The sequence below is a fragment of the Hylaeus volcanicus genome, chromosome 2 (genome assembly GCF_026283585.1).
Source record: "Hylaeus volcanicus isolate JK05 chromosome 2, UHH_iyHylVolc1.0_haploid, whole genome shotgun sequence".
In the NCBI taxonomy this organism is placed as follows: domain Eukaryota; kingdom Metazoa; phylum Arthropoda; class Insecta; order Hymenoptera; family Colletidae; genus Hylaeus; species Hylaeus volcanicus.
Window position 1 is genome coordinate 17151893 of NC_071977.1, and position 22946 is coordinate 17174838.

A 22946-nucleotide genomic window follows, 5' to 3' on the forward strand; every position below is an offset into this window, starting at 1 on the left:
GCCCCGACCTAGACTTCTGGCAATAACTTTACGCGATTTCTACAGTTAAAAACTATAACTACACAAAATTTCAGGACTGCACTCAAAGATTTTATTTTGATTAAAAATTAACGTATTTGACCGCCCGCCCACGCTTCCAGCCCCGGGAGCGCCTTCTGGCGGCAGCGCTATGGGCTTTGTCATCTAGTAAGGAGTGTTTTTAGATACAAATTTTCACTGCACCTTATCATTCGTGATTTTCGTAGCCAGCTCTTAGACTATACTTTCTTTTATTTTCTCTTTAACTAACAACAAAATGAACTTCATGATATACTATTTAAAACTATGTAGGTTAACCTTATGTATAATTTTATATAAATTCCATATTAGGAAATATTTCTTCCTGTACCATATTCTATAATATATCGACTGTGATTATCGTCATTTTTAAAATATTGTTTAATTTAGAACATAATATATTGTTTTAGAACAGTTTTGCTGAGTTCCGTCAATAAAATATATGTTGTAGATATAACTGAGATACGTTTATAAAAAGATTGTAAGAGGTATATAATGATGAAAATATTAGAATCAAAATAGTTTTCTAGATTTATAAACAATATTCCTATACTTCTTGTATAGTTACCATATTTTTTGTTTAAAATCTAATAACACATATTTTTTAAGAATCTGTGAAATTGGTAGACAATAATTAAAAGAAATACAAATATATATCCCCTTGTTCGTGCTTACTAATGATCCTACGATATAATGTTTTTGAAACATAATGAGAGCTTTAAATAGGTGTATAATTTTAATCAATGTCAAACAAATCGTTTCTTCCAAAGAAATTCCAAATATTCGGATCACCAAATTACCTACAGCAACTCGCCAGGCTGATAGGTGGAATTAAAATTATTCGAGCCCGTAGAAGGATCAAGGGTGGGAACGTTTACCAAATCGCTTAATTTAATTATAACGGCCGGCCCAGGAAAGGAAAAGCTCGTGAGAAAAACTGACGGACGAACCAGCCAGTCGATTCGCGAAGTTCTTTCTTAAAGAAACGGATCAACGTGGCCGCCGGTCTTTCTGTTCCCGCACGGGTTCCCTTCTTCGCGAGCAGCTTTCAGAAAATTATTCAGTCGTTCGTTTTCCAGGCTCGCTCCCCTGGTTCTTCGCGCGGGTGAAGATCATTCGGTATTAACATAAAGTGGATTCAATATCTGCGGGCAAGAACTTAATTTAAATCCCCGGAATATCTTAAGGGATACAATATCGGATCGTCGTTCCGCGGCGACAAGACGTCTTCGTGAATGGTACGCCGACAGTCAGCAGACTTCTCGAATGATATTGGGAGCAGATTTAGATCGAGTTAGCTCGTTAGGTCATTGTCGTCGAATTGGATTTGTCGTGGAGCCGCCTCGCAGATTAATCGTGGCGTCAAGCAAAAGGGCTTGCACGCTTAATTTTATGAATCTCCAAGTCTCATACAGCGCTGACCAAGATAATAGGGCTGATAATGATATTACTGTATTCAGTACAAATATTTATACAGGGTGGTTCACCAGGTATCACCATCATGATTTACTTCGATCTTATAATGCGTAACGAAAAATGTATCAGATAGAGTTGAATGATTTCGAGTGGGACACATTCTGATATTAGAATTAATTTCTCTGTAGGTGGACGTGCCAGAGAATGTATGAGGATCGTTAACGTTCTTTTATAAATGGAATCATACGTTTTTTATGGAATCAATTGATGCAGCTTGATATTCTCAACAAAAATGTATTGTCCTATTTGCGTCGAAAGATCATTAATTACAGAAATAATTTAATTTTAGTATTGTTATGAAATTATGGTTCTGATAGCTACAAAACTGTATTTTCATATCTGACGATCCACTGTATAGTTATCGTGTCATTCATGGAAAAAGAGGGCAAATTTCACGTGGTTATTATCATTGAAAGAAATTATTAAAAATAAACAAATTTTTATTTGTGATTCAACATGTTTTCTATTAGAGAATTACGAAAGAGAATTCTGTTTACAGTAATAGACAAAATAATAGGCGTGAGACTGTAAAATGTGAAAATCTTTCATAACATGTATCAAAAATTAAATTTGGATATTATCCAATAATTTGGTAGTAAACTAGCTTTGGACCAAATAATACGTGTGATCATGAAACACTTAAAAAGTTTACGTAATATTATTTAAACAATAATAAATTATATTAACATTTTGTGGTATGACCTTTATTTTTTAGAATAGCTTGACACTGCTTTAGCATAGATTTCATCAATTTTGGACTTCTACAACTTATTTCCCAACTGTTTCCCGTAATTAATTTTTATTGGTTATATTTTCTTTGGCAATTATAGTTTTCAACACTTTCTAGCAGTTTTCTATTGAATTTAAATTAGGTGACCGTGACGATTATGGCAAAACTGATGACTGATGACTTATTACAGAATTCTAATAGCTGAATCTTGAAAAATCAAAATTTTGAAAGCTGAATCTTAATAAATAAGAATTTTAACAGCTGAATCTTGATAAATCAGAATCGGATTTGTCAGGAATCCGCCTCGCTGATTACCCGTGGCGTTGAGCGAAAGGGGCTTGCACAGTTAACCTTATGAATCCTCGGCTCTCATGTGTCCTCCGATTCCCTAGACAAATGGATTATCCTATACAAGGCAGAAACAGGATATGCGCACTGGGGATCATGCGTGCATATTATTTTACCTCTAGCTCTCGTTACGACGTACGCAGGGACAGCAGAGGAACTTCCAGCTCGCTAACTCGTAGAGTTAATGCGACGGTTTACGATCCTTTCGTGAACATAAATAAATCCGTTTATTCGTTTTGTTTATAACACATTGTTTTTGACAGATTAATTTGCGAATTGTTCCTGAGAAACACCGATACGCAATGGTTGAATGAGGTTGCCTTATAATTGAGATATATGCTAAACTCTTATTTGGACAAAATAGAGGATGTTACAAAATAATCGAATGGTCAATTCAATTGCAATTTCGAGTTAACTGTATACTACATATGTTGATGTATATAAAACAGAACAAGAAACACGAGTTAGCAGCAATTTTTCTTGTTTAATTTGTATATAGTGGGTGTAGAATGTATTTGTACACCGATCAATTTCCCAAAAAACTTTTGTGTGAAATTGTAGTTTCTTAACTTCTTTTTTTATAATCAATGATATTTTACATATTCTCAGAAGCCTCTACAATAGATATAGTCCAAACAACATTAACTAGTTAATATAATTTGTGAAATTAACAAAAAAATTCGAAAAGTGGGTAAAAGTATAGAAGCAATAAGTATTTGTACGATTCTTATGACGAACCATTTACAGTAGAGTTTGTAACGTAAACACATTAGTTTATTGCTTCGTACGAATTAGAAAACATCAAATTTCCAGGAAAAAACTTTTAAAAATGGCTCTAATAGAGGAATTGAAGAAGATTCCACTTCGAATAACTAGTAATTTATTTAATTTAACGCTTAGAAGAGTTGCAATAATTATAAAATCAAAAGGAAATCCCTCGAAGGAAGTATTATATATTTATAAATTAATGTATGTTTCTTTTTTTTTAATGAAGTTTTAAAGATTAAACAGTTGTGCGAATACTTACTGCTTCAACATTTCTATCCATTAATTGTTTTTTTCTTGTTAATTTCGCAACTTATATAAATAGCTATTTTTTTTGTAATCTATGTATTCTAGACATTTTCGAGAATATGTAGAATGTCATTGTTTATAAAAAATAAGTTCATAAATTACAATTTTATACAGTTTTTTTGGAAATTGATCGGTGTACGAATACTTTCTCCACCCACTCCCCATAATGAAATCCGGTTTTAGGTGCACTACATACGTATTCATAAACAAAGTAAATTTTGTATACGTTATGTAAACATTTTCGACCATATACTGTGCATTTTTGAATACATATATATATATATATATATATATAATTTATCTACAATTTAATTTGCTTTCGTCCAAATTTTATTTAAAGTGTATATTTTTCTTTCCATTACAGGATAAAAATGTTGTGTATTCGTTAAAAACGTTAACGTAACGTATGGAAAATCTACTGGAGGAACAATTGCACATATTATTTATAAATCCCAAAGGGTTGTTATTTAGATAAGAATTTTGTTCATTTCCAAAGAGCTGAATTATTGATAATCAATACACCGTACGTTTCTGAGCAACGATCCTTCACTTCAAATAGGTGCAGACTATTGTGGACATTTACTTCTTGATAAATCTATACGGTCGAGAAATAAAACTAACCGAAGAAAGTATAACCTTAACGAAATCACTGTTTCCAGGTACCGTTCGTTGAAGCTATTAAATTGAAAAATACATCCTTTTATTGACCGAACAGTGCACTTTAATATCGTATATTGCGAGCATCAAGAAGGTTCATTAATAATTATATTCTTTTTCTTTTTAAATATTTAAATGTAATACAATAGATAATTCCACTTTTCTTCTTCTTGCATATTTAAATGTAATGATTATAAAATAGGTCTTAAATTAATAACTTTGGGCGTAATTAGGTTGATGGATTTTTGTTGAGAAATCTTTCAATGATTCCATTTAAACAAACGATAATTATCCTCATACATTCTGTGACATGTCCACCTGCAGAAAAATTAATAACATCAGAATGTGTTTCACTCGAAACTATTCAACTCTATGTGATACATTTCTCGCTATTACTAATTTATTTCATGCATAATGTTCATTTCCACTCCAATTATAGATCGGTAATTCTTCCAGCAAATATACTCTAAGTAGTGGTTTTAAATCAAAGCTCGAAAATGCTAAGCAAAGCATGTTCATTGAGATCATATGGAACTATGTTTCATAAATGAAACACAAGTGCATCGTGTCACTAAAATTTTAATAAAATTAATGTTGTTATTAATTTATGGCACTCAAAGGTGCAATTGCGTTGTATTTGATTCTCGAATAAAGCGGGGCACAAGTAAACATGAAATACGAGTGTGCGGCGTTGTGAAACCGTTCGATAAATTTGGTCGTTTGCGCTGTTTTACAGATAATATTGCAAAATAGCGAGGTACTATCGCGCGAGGGGATTTATAGAAAGTTCCAACGGGGCACAGTGGTAGCCGAGGCTTTTGTCAAAGGTGAACCATTGAATTTCCGTACGGCACTATGCTGTTCGGGGCGCTGAATATTGCTTTCGCGTATGTGATGAAAAAAATTTCACGAATAGCAAAAAGCCTCGAAACTCCATACTGTTTAAACAGACGCAACTCTTTTTACAGAAAAATTGGAAAACTTTTGTTCAGTATTCCTCGAAAACTATCGTTTTGTATGACAACCAGTTGCAATTTCACGTAGGATAGTGTAAGGTATAAAATGATGTGAAGTCGTGGAACAATAAAAAAAAAAAAAAACAAAAAAAGCAATGAGAAGTCTGTTTGTCAGTGTTATAAATAAAATGATTGAACAAGATGCTTGTAATGATACGTTTTGTATCATTGGAATAGAAATCATTATAGGTCAACGTTGTTTAGATTGAAGCACATTGGCCATTTTCTTAAATTGTAGTGTTTCCAACAAACAAGTTGAAAATAATTTTAGTTTTATTATTATGTATGAAGTAGACTCTATTATGTACAAAAGAATAAGCAGAAAATATTTTTTGATTTGTTTGTGAAAAATATTACAATCTGACAAAATATTGAAATTGGTCGATGGTACTAATTTTGTTTTTATATATAATATTAAGTATAAAATAAAAAAGAATATTTAGAAAAACCAACTACGGTGAAAGCACTAACATTAGGTAAGAAAGAACGTAGAAAATTCAATAAAAATGGTGATAGTTAAAGCAAGGATTATATGAATTAATAAAGTAAAACAACTCAACGTAATTATAAATTCCTTAATAATTTAATGTACAAATATTAACAAGCACTATGTCGTAATTAATCTCAAATCAGATATTTTAAATGTTCCTGTTGGAGAAACAAGTACATTGTTAAACTATTTTACTTCAATTAGTCCCAAATAAATATTGACCTTCGATAAATTAAAACAAAAATTCCTAAATAATTACACACGTACGATCACCAACATGACGACAAAGTACAAACTGGACCGTGCGAACCAAAATGAAGTTTTACATTCCTGGTTAAATACGTCAGCTTACAGACGCTTTTTCCTGCGATTACAAGGAGCGCGACGAGCGACTCCCGACACAAAACTTGCGTCGCTTAAACGACCGAGGAACTTCAGGATTCTAGGCGAATCGAAAACGCTGGAGGTAGAAGAACCGAAGGGATCGGGGGGAAGGGTTGGAAGTTTGATCGGCGAAGCATGAAATTATCGACGCTGGGAAGCGGAACGGAGGAAATTTCAAATAATAGTCATTACAAGCCGAACGATCGTCAATGTCGTTATGTTTCGTCGATTGCCATCCGCTTCGGGAGTTTCCATTACTTTTATCTGTTTATCTTTTATTATGGTGGCCCACTCGTCGACCGATAGGACTGTGGAGTTTATGGTGTCCGCGCGCTGCTCTATGTATATACATTTTCACGTTAAAGTGGAAAACACGAGCAGGCTGCGGACAATGTTCAAATAGCGTTCGCCGTTCTGGAAAATTTCACCAGAATTTCGAGCAAACGGTGGAGTTACAAGCAATGTTTAAATAAAATGCCGTACGTTGCGCTGAACGGCGCCAGTTTCCCAGAAACGGTTTAATATTCGACGCGACGGGTAAAATTAGTGCGTGTTCCGAATTTCGTTCGCGGTATATGTCAGCTTTTTTCTGATCGTGTAAACGTGTGCTAGAGAATTACTATTTTTACTTTTTTTTTTAAATTCCACGTATGTGAAATTGTTATCGAGTGGCTACGACTTCTGTTTTTTAAACTTGCATGCAATTTTAACGGTGTAGTTAAACGTTATCCAGAAGCATGCGTTTATATTAACGACTTTACTATTTGTGAGTTGTGTAAACGGAATTTTATTTTATGGTCAACAATGGCAATCTCTTTTTATTCAAGGTTTTACGTTGCATTGACATCGAGGTTATTCGCGACGAATTTTGGAATAACTTATATTTTGTGGAAGAGTTTGGTTTCGTTAAAGAATTAAATTTCTATCTTTAATATGGTTTTAGAAGGTGAGGGCGGTATTCGCGTTTATCTTGAATTTGTGACGCTGCACAGTGGCGGATTTCGCCGAAATCCTGGCCAAAAGTAATAATTTCAAATATACAATGAATTGACGCCATAGACTGTAAAATTATAATAGAGTACTTTTTCAACGTTGAGTATCAAATATAAAAATAATTTTAATAAATATGAAAGTGCTGATGTGTACTTAGAAATATAAAAACGTTTTAATTATTTAATCTTAAGGGAAAGTTGAAAACTACGAAATGTTTTGGCTTTATGGTCGTTGCGAAACTGCGCTACGAAACCGAAATAATTTGAAATCCCGTTATAAAAATCGATGTAAGTACTACGAAATTTGAGCGACGTCTGTCGTTTGACTGTTGCTCGTACGAATTTCATTTCTTTATAACGGTTAAGTTCGTGTCGTGGTAGTGGTGCACATCGTTATAAATGTCTTATGGGGGTGTGTAATTTTTCAAGAGAGTTGCTGAAAATTTCTGTTGAAGGAGAAAGGAAAAACATTTTATAGACAGCTATACAAATTCTAATTCCGTACGAAAAGTTGATCAGGACTCCCGTATTCCCGGTTTATGACGGTCAACAGATTTTGTGCTGATCATTATCTGTAAATGGACAAAAATGCATTTTTCTTGCTCCATATTTTTAATCCTGTGCTGTAAATGTCTCATCAGACTAGCAAGCTTTTTTCAGTGTAGAATTACACAAGCCCGTCCGGTCCTATGCCATAAGCGTACCGCTCCATAGACGGCGCGCCCGACAAACAAATATTAACAACTCATAATATCGCAATTTATCGCAGGAAAACTCAGCAGGCCTGCCTTCGAGAACCTTCAATGCTTATTTTAAGACCAAAAAGACCGCTTGATCTCGCTTGATACGTAACATAGGTTCCGTATTTTTTGTTATCACAGCTGTAAACAATGAAATACAACAATAAACCCGAATTATATTTTAATTTATAGTATATCTGACAACAACCAATAATGAAAGTAAGGGATTATAATTCGAAATTACACTCAAAAATTACTTTGAATTGTGGCTTAAAAACTTGACATTATAAAACTGACAACTTCAAGATCGTGTATCTCTAAAAGGATAGTACAATGAAAATCGCTATTGTCGAATAATGATGCTCTAATCATTTATAAATAAAATGCAATACGTAGATTTGTGAAATTGAGATAAAAATTTTTTCACTTTTGACCAAGATTTCGGCGAAATCCGCCACTGTGCGCTGGGAGGAAAGTTTTAGGCAGTCGTATAAAAGGTGGTTTACAGTGAGTGGGGTTTCGCAGCAGAAGGGAGGGTCTGCTTTCAACAAATAATTAGTCGTGGTGCGTTTCCCAAATCGTTGAACAAATAATACTTTTTATTTATCGTTTTTGAACAAATCAAGTAACGTTAAGGAAATCGCGAAAAGACTGAATATCAGGAGAAATGTGAGGAGAAAGAGGGCGAACGGTCGAGCAGAGGGGGAATCGAAAGACAAGCGGAAGAAAGGGGCAAACACACGAGAGATTTCGAGAGTTTTAGGAATTCACGGAGCGGAGGAATGCAGGGTGGTTGGTTGATTGGCTCGGAGCGACGTGGACAAAGGGACAACTGGAAACACGCCGCGAGCTACGGCGAAAGAAACACACAAAGGAATCGAAATAAATTACAGAATGGAGGAGCAATTAAGCGCATGAGAAGAAAAACAAAAGGATGAAAGTAAAGACACCAGTGGAGGAAATTTTAAACTGCGTCCAATTTGGGGAGAATCGATACTAATGCTTCGAATATTGATCAAATTTTCTGATCGGATTCGTGATCAAGAGTTATTTCCTTCAGTATTCGGGTTTCTTTAACTTGAGCGAGCGTTGATTAGAGCGGCAGCTGTGAAAACGAAACCCCGCTAACCAAACTTCAAGGCAGTGCTGCTGGTTACATGTGATATTAATAAGAGCAAACTAATATTAATGAAGAAAAAAGTATTTCAGAAGGAACTTGAACACAATGTTTAACAGTTATTGCAACGTTTCATCTCATATTTTCTTGTAATGCAATTTGTGTTCTCTTTTAAATTACTATTTTTGTTTCATTAAACTTGTTCTTGAAACTAACGAATTGTAAAATATGTTTATTATCATTTTATATATAGTTTCACTAATTATTGTATTTAAAGTCCTACAACATTTGTTATGAGTTAAAACTCAGATTCAGTATAAAGACACATTTAATTTTCTGTGCAACAACTTCTTCATTTTGTAAAACTAATGAAGTATTTAACACCAATGTTATCGAATTTCTTGAAGGCGTCTGGCCACTCTGAGCGCTCGCCAGATGGGTACTATTCTTAAAAAATTCATAAATGCGAAAGTATAGAAAAAAATATTTTTATATTTTGACACATACTAAAGAACGGTTTAATGAACACATGCAAAATTTGTTGAGACAACAAAAAAAAAAATGGCGGAGGTTCGACAATCTTGGTGAAGGTCTTCGGCACGAAACGCGCGTGAGCTGTACCATCCTTATATCCTTTAGGTTGCATGTAAAAAATAAAAAAATAAATATTAGTTTGTTTCTGAAGTTTGTCGCAAGCGAGTAGCAATTGGATTTTTTTTTTTTACCATTATGAAGATTATGATGAGCTGTGGAAATTTTTTTTTATTTTTCACCGAAATTTCACGAGAAAAATCGTCAATAAAAAAAAAACTAATCAAGTAATCGCAAAAATCCATTGATACTCTTCAAATAATGTATCTAAAAGTAGTGTGTACAAATTTCAGAGCAATCGGACCGGTAGTTTACGAGATTTACGTTGTACCATTTCGAAAAATGTAGTTTCAAGATAATCCCAAAAGAAAGTAAACGTGCGGTCCGATTGCTCTGAAATTTCTACACACTACTTTTAGATACATTATCTGAAGAATAGCAATGGATTTTTGCGATTACTTGATTAATTTTTTAATTAATTTTTTTTTAAGAATAGTACCCATCTGGCGAGCGCTCAGGGTGGCCAGACGCCTTAATACACATTCAACAACTAATTCGTCCATAAGTAACTGTAACATACAGAGTTTTAACAAAAATTTCACACGTGAAAAGTAATCGAAAAATCCTGTGTTATTTTTTAATCTGAAGCTTCTTTATCTCGATACGACTAATTAAACTTTACTGACGTGATTTTTGGCGCGCCCCGTTTGATTGCGCGCGCGCGCATCCGCGCGCTCATGCAAAAGGAACACGTGCATTCGCACGCGCACAAATTTGAATTGCCAATATCTCGATAACGAAACCAGAGAAAGCCAAATGGAAAATGACTTTTCGATTCAAAATGTGAAGAATTGCTTCTGAAAATGAATTCCACATTTTTGGCAACACTTTGTATAATAGAAACAATTGAATGAGAACTTGTCTCTTTCTGTATTTATGAAAATTGTAAAAAATGATTTTTAATAAATATGAAACGATTCGCGTTAAACGCAAGCGATGCCAAATATTCCTTTAAAAACGCATTACGTAAGAAGAAAGTAACACAAAGTTTAAAGTAGAATTGACTTATTTCCAGAGAAGGGAAAACGTAACCTTGTTAGCGCGAGTGTTGAGTGCTAGAAATGAAACTGTTTTAAACGAACTCTTATTTGGTTTTTCCCGAAAAGGGATGGTTCTTCGAAGAGTAATTACTGGCCGCACTACGCGCAAAATCCTCGCGAAGTTCGGGGCGAAGAATTTTTACCGCGAACACTTAACACCTGGAACGATACAAATGCGCGAAAAAATCGATCGTTAGAAACGGTGCAGGTAAACGATGTTGGAACGAGCAGAAGAAGGTAAAAGGGGAGATGTAAAAATGCGTTAGGGGTTGAACATCGGCGAATACCAATGTCTGAGCGCATTCAGTGAAGAAAAGGCATTGCTAGCGATGGAAAAATATGAAGGACAGGAAAAAGGAGAGGAAAAGGGAGACGGCAAATGAATATTGAAGCAAGAGGGACGAAGGAGGACGAAGAACAGCGCTCGTGAGGGGCAAGAGAGGGGAATCGATGTGAGTGTGAGAGGCTGGTGGGGAGTCTGGGCACCAATCAATAGACGCGCGGCGGCGCCCCATCTGTCAACGCTTGCAGTGATAAACAGGTGTACCCAGATTGGTATTTAAAAGTAACTTTGCGTGGAATACGTGTTTCTTGATAACTGGGTTTTCTTATGATCGTTCGAAGACTGCAGTGTCACTGCAGGAATTCATGATTCTCCCCGTGATTTCGCCTGATTGCTCGTTTTCTATCGACTCTATCTTCACCGAGTCTCATGAAAAGACTGCGGACGTTTATGTATATTCATATATGCACAGATATAGAAAAAGAATCGAAACTTAAATGAAAGTACACTGCGGGCGATAAGTAATATTAGAACACCTACCCTGCATGGATCGATTCTAACAAAAGTTACAAATTGATTTAAGAACTGTAACTACCATGAAGGTTTATGGTTTATATTTTATATTTTATTTAATATTGTATTTTATAATGTATATAAACTGTGTAAAATTACAAATTTATAAGAAATAATCGAATCGAAGTACTTAATGTACCTGGTGGTCGTGAAGAATTCGATTTAGTATTCATTTATTATACAACAGAAATTGCAATCGGAATTAATTTCATGATATTTTAAAAATTCCTTTGGAATAGGGACATTTGGTGATTCAGTTTTATTTATTTGTAATGGTTCAAAAGTCAGAGAAACTTTAAATATGTTTGCAGTTACCGTTGCACACATTAAATAATTACTATCTCGAATGATTTAAAAACCTATTGCCATCTACAGCCTTTATTAAACAATTAATGATCCAAGAATGATGATTCGCATTTCAAATATTTCTGCTGAAAAGAATTTGTGAAATTCTATCGATAAGAATTGAAATTATCTTCATAGACAGTATTAGTAGATAGCAATATTTATAATAACAAATCATTGAGACAATTTTTCGTTGTGTTGAATGGTGCAAAGAATGGAAAGGAAGATCAAATGTAAATTATGAGTCATGTTACTTGTTTTCTTGTAGAATTGTGGAATTTCTGAAAACTGTCGTAGCTTTAACTACCTACATACATGGCGCCACGCCGAGGAAATCTGAGACACGTTAGATCATAAATGGCTGATAGTTGACGCGCAACTTCATGACCGTAGCTCATCAAACTTCTCCCAACTACGCTATTACAAACTTGCTCCGCGAACCGTCAACGTCTTGAGTACCAAACAATGTTTACAGTTCCACTTGTATCAATTTTGCAATTTGCCATACTCCTCGTTGACTGCGCTATCAATTCATGGGGGTAGCCATGTACTTAGCAGTTGTTCCACATCAAAGAAAATAAACAATTTAGTGCTCTAAACATGTAGACTAGTTTATGCTTTCAATTCTTTTAGAATACTGACTTGTATATTTCGTTTTTTAAATGACTCCACTTCGTTAGTTTTATCTTTCATTGATTTATTCTAGTATGGGTTGATAGATACACTCTCACCCACCCAGAAAAATACTTAACTGTTTCGAATATCCACTAAAATAAAGTTAGTATAGAAATTGCAACACACGCAAGTTGATAAAGCTACAAATAATGCTCTCTAGTGTTGCTATTTTTAAATAATTCACCTGTTTCGAATAATTCGTTCACCTAAATTTTAAGTATATTTCCAAAACAATAAATGTACAGAAAATAATTAAGAAAAGACTGGGAGTAAACAATTTCTCTCTGTCGATTAGATCAAACAGCTTTCTTTACCTCGAAATTTCGACATAAAAACGATTACTTTAAAAAGACGTTGTATATAAAGAATTCAAGAGAAAATAGCGTTTAAATATTGGATTTGTCGGCTACTTGTTCGCAAGGGACACTTCTTTGACGATCGACTTCATACAGTTACCAACTGGTGTAGTGATACGCGGTTCTTTAAGTATTCTCAGAACTCACAAGCGAGGAAGGAATTGTGAAACGCGGAACGTGATTGCAACAGATACGCAGTACGAAAGAAAGCGAGAGAGGAATAAGAATAATCCTAGAATAATATTACATAACGTTACACCATGCACCATTCCCGGAGGCATGTAAAAAGTTCTCTCATTTCGGAAAGAAACAGAAACATTTGGAACAAAGTCAAATTCAGCGGCGCAGCTTCCACAGTCGCGAAGAAAATCATTTCAATACGACGCAACTGCTTGTTTGTTCGATACATCAGAAAAACACTCCACAATTTATTCCTTCGTTCTTGAATTTTTCAAAATTTGACTCGGTCGAAAAGATAAATAGGATAAAATGTTATTCTATAGGAGTAGCTATGGAATTAGGGGGTTTTAAAGAATATAGCTGAATATTATGATAAGTAGAAATTTATCAAGTTATGAATTATTATCTGTAGCTTTGTTTATCGTTTTGAAAGTTAGAGTACATATTTTGTGAAGTGTTGGTATTTCTAAATTGAAAAATGATAGAGAGGTACAATAACAACCCCATGAAAGTAGAAGATTTTTAATAAACCTTGAGTTGTTAATGATCCTTGGTTGCTTCAAGCAACATTTCTAATTCCAACGATTTAAAAAAAAATGCAATAAAGTAGTATTGATGATATGAAGCAAATAGACTGGTAGATAAAGTGTTAAAATACAAAAATTTGGTATATTCCATGCTATTTGTGTTTTACTGAAATCTGAAATTTTAAAACACCTCTTGGTAAACTTTTTAAATTATTAATATTATATAATTCACATTTTGAATTACTACGAATTAGTACTTCTAAATACATTTGTGGACGAATTAATAAAATAATAGAATCACATATTTCACGCACTTAGGGGTTTCTTTAAAATCAAAATTTTAAAATATTTCTTAAAAACCCTATTATAATATTATATAATTTATATTTTGAACCATTACCTTGATGCCGTATAGTACAGCGAGTCGATTCCCAATTCTCAAAGTAAGAGTAACGTTCTGGAAACCGTTGAACGAGGAATCAAAGGATCACAGAGTCGCGGGGGACAATAAAGGTTGTCATAAACAGAAATTTAACGGAATATCGATAAAATACGAGGAGTTTAGGGTAAACTATCGGATGGGTGGTAGCATTAATATCGGCGCGTATTACCGACTATTAACGGCGAATGGATCGACGTAATTACACGAGGGTCGTGTGCCGACAGTGGCTGAGCAGACGTTGGCTCGTACTACTGTGCCATATGCGAACCACTAGCAAACGGACCACTGTGCGATCATACATCTGATACAGGGTGCTGCGTCGGATTATTGCACCCTATTTCTCTGTATTCGAGGGTGATCGTATTTTCTCCCTGAGAACCACGCCTTTTCTTTGTTAATAACCGCGATACGTGATCGCGATCCTGTATGAAACGCCTACTCGAAAAATTGGAATATCAGACTGGGCAATATTTAAATGAATTCTCATGCGAATAGTTGTTTAACTGGTAAATTCGTTATTATTTAAAGGTTCAAATAATTCTATAATCTTTGTCTGCAATGTCTACATCAATTATTTGAAACAGAAAAGTTAATCATTATTTTGAAAATCAATCAAATATATATGAAATAGTAGAATTCTTTATGAATTATATTTAGAAACAAATAAATGAAGCAATAATTATTTTATATTTTCTTGTTTGGAATGTCGAACTTATTTATTTGTAATAGTAAAATTATTTTTCATTTAAAATGTTTTCTGTGTTGTTATTTATATACATAGTATCAATAGCTTTGTCCGGCATTCATGTAATTTAATTGCACTCTGCTATTATTTTACTGTAGTGAAAGAAAATAATGAATACATGAAACCAAACTGCCATTCGGTACAGTATTAAATTATAGATAATTTAGGTAAGTAAATAAAAACTGGAAAACCAATAATTACCACTTCCGTTTTTTGTAAACATATGTAACGAAGTAACTTTTTATTTGAAAATATCAGGTAACGAGTAAATGAGGATATCGACATCGTTAAAGAATATGTAAATTTTCTTTGAACAGGTAAATTTAATCAACTTCAACGTACTCTTGCAATTTCCAGTAACGTCAATATACTCCCCTTTCTAACAGTTTATTCTTAACCATACATAGTTCTAAAATTGTGTATGTATTGCAACACCTACACATCTATTTGATGCTCTTGACAAAATAATAACGTTTGATACTGTATTTAAAAATACAAAGTATTAAAGTTCCTTGTGAAAAAATCTTTACTTTTACTTGTAAATAACATAATAATATTTCTACAACATTAATATTAGCTGGTGTATAGGTGATAATATGATAAAGACTCGTATTATACAATCCATATTTTCAATATTCCCTTAAATCAGCGAATTCAGAAATTTGTCACGTTGATATCCATTGTGTTTATATTGCTATATCTAGAATCTAAAAACTGGTGAAATTTTTCAGTTCATTACTTTAAGCTATTTTTTTATAGAGTATATATATAATTGCTCCTATTTTCTATTTTCAGGTGCAATTTTCGAGCAAGGCACCGACGAAGTTCAATCAGCGTTCAAATTTGCAACGTTGAACCACAACAAAAACAACACGACTCGGAAGTTTGAGTTGCAGGTTTTCGTGGACGTAATTAATACCGCGGACGCATACAAGCTATCCCGTCTTAGTAAGTAATTCAACAAATTCATATTTCCAGTGTACTTTACTAGATTCGACCTTTCGAATAATTCAACTTTTAAACGACTGCGCGTGAACCTAATTATTTTATTAATATATCATTGATTTAAGATTTAAGTAAACGAATATTTGGCATTTAAGGCTATCCTTCATTTTAACCTCATTAATCCTCTGTTATGATCAAACATGTTTTTAGTTAATTATGAACCGTACAAGGCACATACGAATTTACACACTTTTTGTTTTAATAAGTGTTTCTATTCTATAATATTTCTGATACTACTTTTTCTACCAATTAATATTGATTAGTAGGTCATCGAATTAATAAACAGAGCAATATTTCTGCTTACCAAAAAGACTTTTAACACATGGTTACTTTCGTTTATTTTACATAAATAAAAATCACGTGGAAAATAGTTAGCAGCGCAATTTGATCTATTCTGCCATTGATTACATATCATAATGTGACGAGGAATGCAGATACTCAGACTTCTTCCAGAAAACTTTAATTGCAGCAAAGATATCTAGTTATCTTGTGATTTTTAATTAAAAGAAAATGGAAGGAAGTTTGCTTGAAGCAATCATACAAATTACTGGTTTCTTGGTTTGAAAGATAAATTCGAAGAAAGCTTAAGGATTGGGTTAGCGGTATTTAATTAGTGTTTGTAAAGAGAAATTTTATAATTCTTGTGATCGACTTTTTAATAGAAATGTAGTTATCGCAATTAACTTTCTAACTCGATTACTAACAGCTTTAAGAACGGAAACACGACTCGTTGGATATAACGGTCGATTTAGAGCTACACTCTCGAGAGTCCTGCAACTTTTGCACTTTCTCATATAAGAATTATTCTTTAAGTGCCTTTCAAACTGTCTTCGAGTCGAACGAAAAAGTCACTCTTGATAAACCTTATTAACGTGAATTTTAGAAAAACATCAGGATAACTTATGTATCTGAATGCCGGCTTCGTCCGGCTCACTTCCTGCTCAATTAAATCTGCCTCGATTAAAACATATTATTATTTTGCAATTTATGTATTTAGTTTTAACGTTTCAATTATAGTATCCTATAATCCTATATCCTATAATAATAGTATTCTGTGGTACCCTTGATACTAATATTTACTTGCCTGGAACCGGAAGTTAACTACCAGCGTGCAATTACTACACCTGGATTATATTTCTGGCCAGTATAGCAATAAATAAAACAAATGTTTAAGGGTATCTAACAATGATCATAACAATTTATTATTAGATCATTCAAATTCCGTTCTTCAATTTGAATTTTGTTAGAATTGAATCGGACAATTCTACGCTGAGCTATGACACCTCAAAGTTTCCCATTATATAGACAATTAGAAGAGAGTAACAGACGTAGTGACCTATATACATACAGCCATGTATCCTTGCAAGGTCGTTCCAATTCCGAGAAATACTAGTGAATATAGTAGTATTTCCAGGAAGGGGAACCCCCCTCTAAATTCCGTGACATAATAGTAAACATTGTAGTATTTCCTGGTTGGAAAATCCCTCAAAGTTCTTTGAAAGCGAAACATTTATATCCATTTTTCCTGACGATCGATTTTGATGAAATTTGGTATACATGGGTTTTCGGAGTCGCTGATTCCAAATCTGAACTCAGAATTTAGAAATTCAAAATGGCGGATACAACATAATGACACAAAATGCGAAAAATAACTGAATTTAGATGAAATTGGTATACAGGGGTTTTTGAGGTTGCTGTTTCCAAATATGAACCCAAAATTTAGACATTCAAAATGGCGGATTCCATATGGCGAACCAAAATACGAAAAGTGACTAGATTTTTATCAAACTTGGTATACAGGAGTATATGGAGTCCTATGGGTCAAAATTGACCCAGTTAAATAACCAAAGTACACTAGTACATAAACAACCGAAAACATCTAATAAACATGCATGAATAGACATCCCATAATTAATCCTAAATCATTTCCAAATAATCAAAACACAATTCTATTCTAAGAGGTTTGCTAAAATAATTCTTTTACTAACTAAGTCAGTTCGCAGGAATACGAATCTTAAAAAACTGATCTACAACTTTTTTATCATGTCCACAAACTCCACTACAATTACATGTATAATTTGATATTTTACAAGGTGTCGTCGACACCAACCGAATGCCTGTTTACAATTTCAAATTAGACATGTTTTTGAAAAGCACCCGCCGAGTGCAGACGACGTATGTCGTCGGTGAACGGTAGATATCGATTTTACTTTGTTCGACGGTATCTCACGCGTATCATGAACGACGAGTGATCAACAATGCTGAGGTTCGTACGTGCCGGAAACTCGGCATCATGGTCGCCATTGAATCTGGCACGTCCGGAATCGGTGCAGCATGTGTGCTACGAAATAAGTAACGTTTCGTCCCTGATACAAGCGAGATACTAATCTCGTTGCTTTATCGAAACGCCGCCATTTCTCGTCTTCGGAAGTCGTGCACGTACGACACGCGACTCGGAGCCCTTCTTATCGTGCCCACTGCAAACAAGAACCACACTCGTAGATATTGCATCCACGATGTTTCAGATAACACGTTATCAATACTCCCGGCCCAACAGACCCAATACACTGTCTCGCAAGATAGGAATTCGTGCAATTGTTCGAGACGCTTAACGAACTTCGACAAACTGGGTTCGATTGAATTTAGCTAAAATATTACTTATCACTAGACTGCGGATATTTACGCATTCATAACGGTTCGAAATAGGTATAAGAAACGAATCTTTTGAAAAAAATTCATTTGAAATTTATAGGAATTTATCTCGTGTCTTTAAGTCGCGAACATGTCATTTCACCTGATATATTTTTGAAGAACAACTTCACAATTTCATATAAATATAAAATAAAGTACGTCCCACATGTTCATCCTACTTATTCTTTTGCTACTCAAATTAATATGCGAAACGTACCTTTAAGTGTTATAAAATGAGGTAATCTCTTTCGTTTTATATTATTTTCCCACATTTCTGACATAGTCATTATACGTCATTATAAAATATGTCTATAGTGTTTTTATTAAATATTGACACAGCCTGCAGCACGAACTTATGGAATGACCTAATAATATGTTATTTTAAAAGTGATCACAGGTATCAACATAATTATGAAATAAAATAACGTGTTATTTAAATTATTATTTGAAATAATATCATTTCAAAAATGCTCAGATCTGGTACGCGAATATATGTACACAGATTTTATATTAAGTATTCCTTAAACTTTTGGACAGAATTACTTTGTATAGTTACAGAAGAAATACAGGGTGTTCAAAAAAAAGCATTCAATATGGTGTATAGGGCATACTGTACTGAGTAAAAAAGCTTTAGTAAACGTAGGTCCAAAGATCAACCGTTTTTGAGATATAAACATTTTGGTTTGCTAGTATCATAATTGACTTGCTTGCTTCCATCGCATGCGATGTTTATGTCAGTGTTTATAAATTGCATTCTGAATGCTCCCATTCAAGTGCCGACAATTTCGTCAATTTCATTTTTTCAATTTCGTGTACAGAAATGAGCAGAAAATCTTCTATAAATATCGAAAACCCAGTAGTAAGTCAATCATGATACTAGCAAACAAAAATGTTTATATCTCAGAAACGATTGACCTTTGGACCTATGCTTACTAAAGCTTTTTTACTCAGTACAGTGTGCTCTATACGCCATATAAATATTGAATGCTTTTTTTGAACACTCTGTATAGTTAAGTTCATCGAGCAAACGTAGTTTATCAATGCTGGATCAATGCTTATCAATAGCTCATATCATGATATCATAAATTAATTTCTATTAGATAGTGTCCCCACCATTTCAATACTACTGTTACTATAAGTTTATCCTTTTTTTAATTAGATTTTTAAGGTTACGTGTATTCCGCTGCACAGGAATATGTAGAAACACATTACAATAATTAATAAATTATGTAAGGTCAATCATTTTAACGTGTTTCAAGAACTGTAGTATGTTAGAACTTGATTGGACACTGTGGATTATTTCTCTGGGTCAGCCATTACACATTACTGGTGTTTCCTTTGTAATGCGAGATCTTCCTAGGATTGTTATTTATTCTGAAACATAAACAACGTGATAAGACAAGCTGGTATTCGTAGAGTTACAGGAACCCACTAACGTTACAGTTGTTAAGCTGGCGTCGCTTTCTTGGCCGGAAATCCTGTAAGGGTTTCATCGGTGACAAAACACCGATACCTTTGGCACCCAGGTGCCTATTCGTTTACGGTTTAGAACGGACTCGATCAGCTTCAAAGGCAATTCCAGCGCGGCTCGATTGGCTGACACCCCCTTGGTTGAAAAGCGTCAAACAATCCTGCGGATGGCCGGCCAACTCGTTCGCGTTTCAAATCTACGCGTTTCACGACAAAGTGAACAATGCCTGTATAGAATCCCCAGACGGCGACGCGATAGCGTCCCGGAATCAATTTCGCGTCGAGACTCTGAACTTAAATATCGCCGTCCAAATTTACGTTTGCTCGACGGTGATCAATATTTGTTTTCATCTTTTCTATTCGTTTCCAGAGCCACGGCAATTTTAATAGACGCATCCATGCGCGGTTTTATTTAAGGTCGCATTAACGTCAAGGTTATTAGCGACCACAATTGGCCCGCAAGAACAAAAGTAATCAGTAGAATATTCAAACGTTATCTTTATATTTAAGCTAATAAATAGTGGTTGACTATTGACTTCATAAATTTATAGAATTCGTTTGTATTATTTAGTACCCTCTCCAAAGTCTTTGAGATATTTAAATTCCTTTGGCCTTGCTCCAGTTCCTCGCATTACTCAATTAAGAATTGCACGGTGGGAGTAGCATTATAGTGGTTGCATTTTTGTAGTTCTAACTCTGTTATTAAATATTAATGTGCCAAGTTAGCGTATCCTATTCTTAATCTTGATAATGTAGTTTGTAGCTTTCTTGTTGGATGTAGTGAAATAGTTTCTTTCGTTGATTTATGTATTTGATGCAGTTTTTCTTTTGTAATCGTGCTGGTCCATTGTTGGTTTCGCTATTTTTAACAACTATTTTTATAACGTTTTCCATTTCATTCATTGTATTTCGTAATTTTGTGTACGGCTGTCAAGAGGTGCAGGCATTGTATTGCAACTTCTCTGCTGTTTCATTACCAGGTATTTCAATATGTGATGGTATCCAAACAATATCAGGCTCAATATTTTTTTAAAGGGATTGACAATGCGCGGGGCAAAGCGAATATGACGTCCGCCCCTTAATCCTTTGTCCTTCGAGAATTTTTGTAATTCAAGCTATTGGAACTTATACTTCGAATAGAACATTTTAATCAAGCAGAGGACGACAGAGACAATTCACGAGTAAATTTAGCTTGATCAATATCAATACCAATGTGAGACTCTGCGTAGGAAGCAGGAACTCGAGCATTTCACAATGGTCCATATCGGGATGGCGGAGATTCGATAATAGAATTCGTGGACAGGTCGGCTCGTGGTGGCTTGGCCACGGAATCGCGAATATTTGGGCCAAGTCCAAGAGACAGGCCGACCCCGTGGCACGTTACGGTACTTAGGGAAGCTCCGCTAATTGTATTAATGCTAGTCGGTTTGCCCGGATCAAAACCCCGTTGTTATAATCCCACGGTAAGCCATGTTGCTGCCCCGCCATATCTATTGTCGAGATGCGGCTCGTTTAAATATTTCCAGTAGTTGCTTCGCTGAGACGACGCGGAAACGCAAATCTACGCCAGCTCCTTAGACTCCTTGTGCGCAAAAACGATCGTACTTGTTCCAGATCTGAGTGAATTTTACGTTTCGACCACCTGGTATTTGACTTTCTTCGGAACAATATTAATACAATAAAAGAGAAACGTAAACGATTGCTAAAAAGTGATGTCGAAGAAATGTTACGAACTAAAACGAAATATACTCCAATGAAACTTTTGCAAAAACAGAATATACTTTTATTAGTATATTTAATGCTCTATCATCTTGTTTTTAACATCGTTATAATATTTATTAAGGTAAATTAACGAAATATGAAATACTAGTTTCTTTGAAGGACCTTTTAATTCCTAGAACCATTTTTTAGCATGAATAAAAAGAAAATAATAATGTGATTAGGTACCCAACGTATGTATTTTTTTTCTCGAAAATTTCAGATCTTTCCGAGTACATTAATTATTGAACCTTCCTTATAAAAAGAAGTAATATGTAGTTACCATTGATCTTCTAATTCCAGAATTTCGCTCTAAGGGAACCCAATAATTCAACATGGAACTGGCCCTTAAAAAAAATAAAACTATTCAGCCCTATGTCACGTTCCGGCATATACCACTTCAATCAATTTTGAAATACTTGTACATCGGATCGCGTCGGGCACCGAACATTTGCATTCGTTCGTTCAAATTCCCCGGCCGGGTACTTCCTATTTTGTAATTGGCTCTACGCGAAATTCATCGTTTCCCTCGGTTTTTACTCGTAAATTCGTTTCACTCTATTCCAGGTTTGCGAACACGTCATAAAGACCAACCTTGCCCGCGCAACGGAAAAAATTACGGTAGATAGAACCCAGCGGCTGAACATAAGTCCTCATTTGCGTTGCTCGTGTCTCGTCGAGCGAAACGTAATACGATAATGCGCTCGCCGTTACGGGCGAGATTCGCTACCCGGGAAAACTCGTGTCGCACAGATTCGCGTAACGAATACCGATTTTTCCGCAATCTGCGTGCCACGGCGCATCGAACGTTCAGCTTGAGGGACATTAACGGTGACTAGATCCAGCCGGCGGGTAAAAGTCTTTGTTCCTGCGTAAAGAAGCGCACGGGATGGTTCATGTGGCAATCGAAGTCTATTTCGTTATTGTTTATCTCTGTTCATTTCTAGGGACGTTTACGGATTCTGTACTGGGTGATTCGTGTAGAGAAATGGTCTTCCTAATATTTGAATTTTTATGCTTGGAATATTTTTGGTTGGTTTTTGGGAACCCTACGTTTCAAATGTTATTTCTGTGAAAGCATAAAACAGAAAACAAAGAAATGAAGATAAAAGTTTTTGTTTCTA

At 34.6% G+C, this 22946-nt stretch overlaps 1 protein-coding gene across 2 annotated transcripts in view; it reads left to right on the forward strand.

Annotated features, from left to right (window-relative positions):
• Positions 1–22946, forward strand: part of LOC128872653 (glutamate receptor 1) — a 648027-nt gene that overhangs the window by 367728 nt on the left and 257353 nt on the right. For both annotated transcript variants that reach the window (XM_054115547.1, XM_054115546.1), the window contains exon 2: positions 15694–15846. In XM_054115547.1, coding sequence (XP_053971522.1) covers positions 15694–15846 — 153 coding nt within the window. The remainder of the gene's footprint in view (positions 1–15693; positions 15847–22946) is intronic.